General features: G+C 37.6%; 1 protein-coding gene across 1 annotated transcript; it reads right to left on the bottom strand.

Moving 5' to 3' along the window:
* Positions 1–1861: 1861 nt before the first annotated feature.
* LOC149288700 (olfactory receptor 5AR1-like) lies at positions 1862–2800 on the bottom strand. Its single transcript, XM_089491406.1, has one exon. It carries the CDS (start codon positions 2798–2800, stop codon positions 1862–1864), a length of 939 nt encoding a protein of 312 aa, XP_089347532.1.

Below are 2800 nucleotides of genomic sequence, written 5' to 3'. Positions count from 1 at the left end.
TTTGTCACTTAAACGTCGAATCTCTGCTGCAACAAAATCTGCCTACTTCCATTTGAGGGATATAGCCAGGATAAAGCACCTAATCCCTTCAGAGGATACTGCCACCCTAATCCATGCATTTGTGACATCTCGTCTGGATTATTGCAATGCTCTGTATGTAGGGCTCCCAGAAAAAGATGTTTACAAACTGTTGGCTCAGAACGCAGCAGACAGACTATTAAACAATTAACCCCGCTCCTGCCATATTACACCTATTTTACGGTCTCTCCATTGGCTTCCTATCAAATGGAGAATTCACTTTAAGATAGGTGTGTTGTCATTTAAAGCCCTAAAGGACCAGGGACCCCGTTACCTGAAAGATCTATTAACACCCTACATCCCTGCTCGCCCCCTCCGATCCACACATATGTCTCTTCTCTCATTACCCAAAGTGCACACAATATCCGGCTCCAACGCATTCTGCCATGCTGCTCCCACATTCTGGAACTCTCTACCACTGTCAATCAGAGAGGCTCCATCTTTAGAGACTTTAAAAAAAAAGACTTAAAACCCATCATTTCTCCCAATCCTTCAGATAATTCACTCTTTCTCATATGCATATACCTGTAAAGTGCTTTGAGTCCCACTGGGAGAAAAGCGCTATATAAATACTTGTTGTTGTTGTTGTTGTTATGGCTTAACGGGTTTGGGGGTTGTGAACAGGGGCAGGAAGGTTATACTGGGTAGATGTTGTGCTAGGGCAATGGGATGTAAGTTTTTTTTTATTTTTTAATTATTATCTTTTTTATATATTATAAAAAATATTATTATTATTAAAAAAAAAAATGTTTATTTTATTTTTTGTATTTTTTATATATATATTTTTTTAAAATCCTCTTAGGGATCTCTTGAACATGTTATTAATGCCAGTGATATCACAATGACATCACTTAGCTCACTTTATTGTTTTTTTTTAATTATTATTATTTACTGTATTACTTTAATGATTTTTAAAAATGTTTTAAAAAAAAAAAAAAAAATTGCCATTTCTTTTTTCAGCATGGGAGGAGGGTGGGAAACATGGTTTCTCACTCTCCTCACCGCGATCCCCCTGCACCAATCACACTGATCTCTATACAAGTGTGTGGGGCAGCATCTGTGCCTCATCCTGCAGGGGATATCCTGTCCTCCGATGAACTTCCGAGTGACATCAGCAGTGACGCAACCCGGAACGGAATGCCCGATCGCAGGAAGCTGGCGACGTTGGCTTCTGCTGTCAGGAGGGAGTCCAGGCTGTCAAGAAGGGCCGTTGCAAGAAGGGCCGTTGCAAGAAGGGCATGATGTACCGGTACGTCCATAGGGGATTCTTGGGATGCGTTTTTTGTTAGTACCGGTACGTCCATAGGGGACTGAAGGGGTTAAGGAGTTAATGCATCTACTAGAAACATTGTGTGCCCTGAGACACCCAAAACAATCCTGTTTTGAAGTTACTGTCTTCAAATGAAATGAAATCAAATGAAATCAGCTGCTGACTTAGCTGCCTTGTTTTTATAATTATTATTTTTTATTTATTTATTTATTTAAGTCAACAGAACATTAGTAAGCGCGAAGCCATTTTACGTTTAACATTGCGGAATCCATGCAAATATAATCTGAAATTAGCACAATATTTTTATTTTTATAAAAATGTAAAACATCAAACACAACCCACCCTGATGTCAGTACATTCGAACCGCTTTAAGAGCCCAGAAGCGAAGCCAATTGAGAATAACTTTGCATGACATATTTGTAACAAATAGAAATGTGTGATACAGTTTTACCTGTTTATTAAGCCACTTAAATAATTCAGAAATGTATAAAATGAACATTGATATATAATTCTCTAACACATTATTTTCTTTTTCAATTTTTTCAAAGCGCTTTTGACATCCTGGTTTTTCAGACTGTATATAACAGGGTTCAGCATTGGAATCAAGACAATGTATAGAAGAGCAAAAAATTTGTCTTGTTTCGGAAAATAACTTGTTGTGGGTCTCATGTACAGACAAGTGATGGTTCCATAAAATATAGTAACGCAGGTCAGATGGGAGGTACACGTAGAAAAAGCCTTTTGTCGTCCTTCTGCTGATCTTATTTGTAGAATGGTGGAGATAATAAATATATATGAGATTAAGGTGAGAAGGAATGCAGGAACTAGCAATATTGCCCCTTCGACAAAGGTTAACATCTCCACTTTGAAGTTGTCACTGCAAGAGATCTTCAGCAATGGTGTCATGTCACAAAAAATGTGATCGATAAGATGAGATGCACAAAAGGACAGATTAGAAATAGAGACCACATGTCCTATAGCATCCAGGAAACCAATGCCCCATGAAGAAATTGCAAGAGCAAAAGTGTGTCTTAAGCTCATCAGATAAAAGTAATGGAGGGGGTGACAAATTGCCACATATCGGTCATAAGCCATGGTGGCAAGCAATAAGACTTCACTAAGTGTCAGAGACAGAAAGAAATACATTTGACTCATACATCCCAGAAAAGAAATACATTTATGTTGTGTTAGGAGAACGTTTAATATTTTTGGCAGAATGTTTGAGGTATTACTGATATCAAGTAATGAAAGGTTCAGCAAAAATATATACATGGGGGTGTGAAGGTTAGAATCACTCAAAATTACAAGAAAAATTGTTATATTTCCCCAGAAAATAATGATGTAGCAGAGTAGAAAAATTAAGAATGTTGGGAACTGGAGTTCAGGGATATCCGTCAGGCCTTGTATTGAAAACACTGTCTCATTCTTCTTATTTTCAAATATCATTTTCAT

The sequence above is a fragment of the Sceloporus occidentalis genome, unplaced genomic scaffold, assembly GCF_023333645.1.
Source record: "Sceloporus occidentalis isolate IW3139 unplaced genomic scaffold, rSceOcc1.0.p SCAF_50, whole genome shotgun sequence".
Taxonomy (NCBI): domain Eukaryota; kingdom Metazoa; phylum Chordata; class Lepidosauria; order Squamata; family Phrynosomatidae; genus Sceloporus; species Sceloporus occidentalis.
This window is presented reverse-complemented; position numbering and strand designations above follow the sequence as displayed.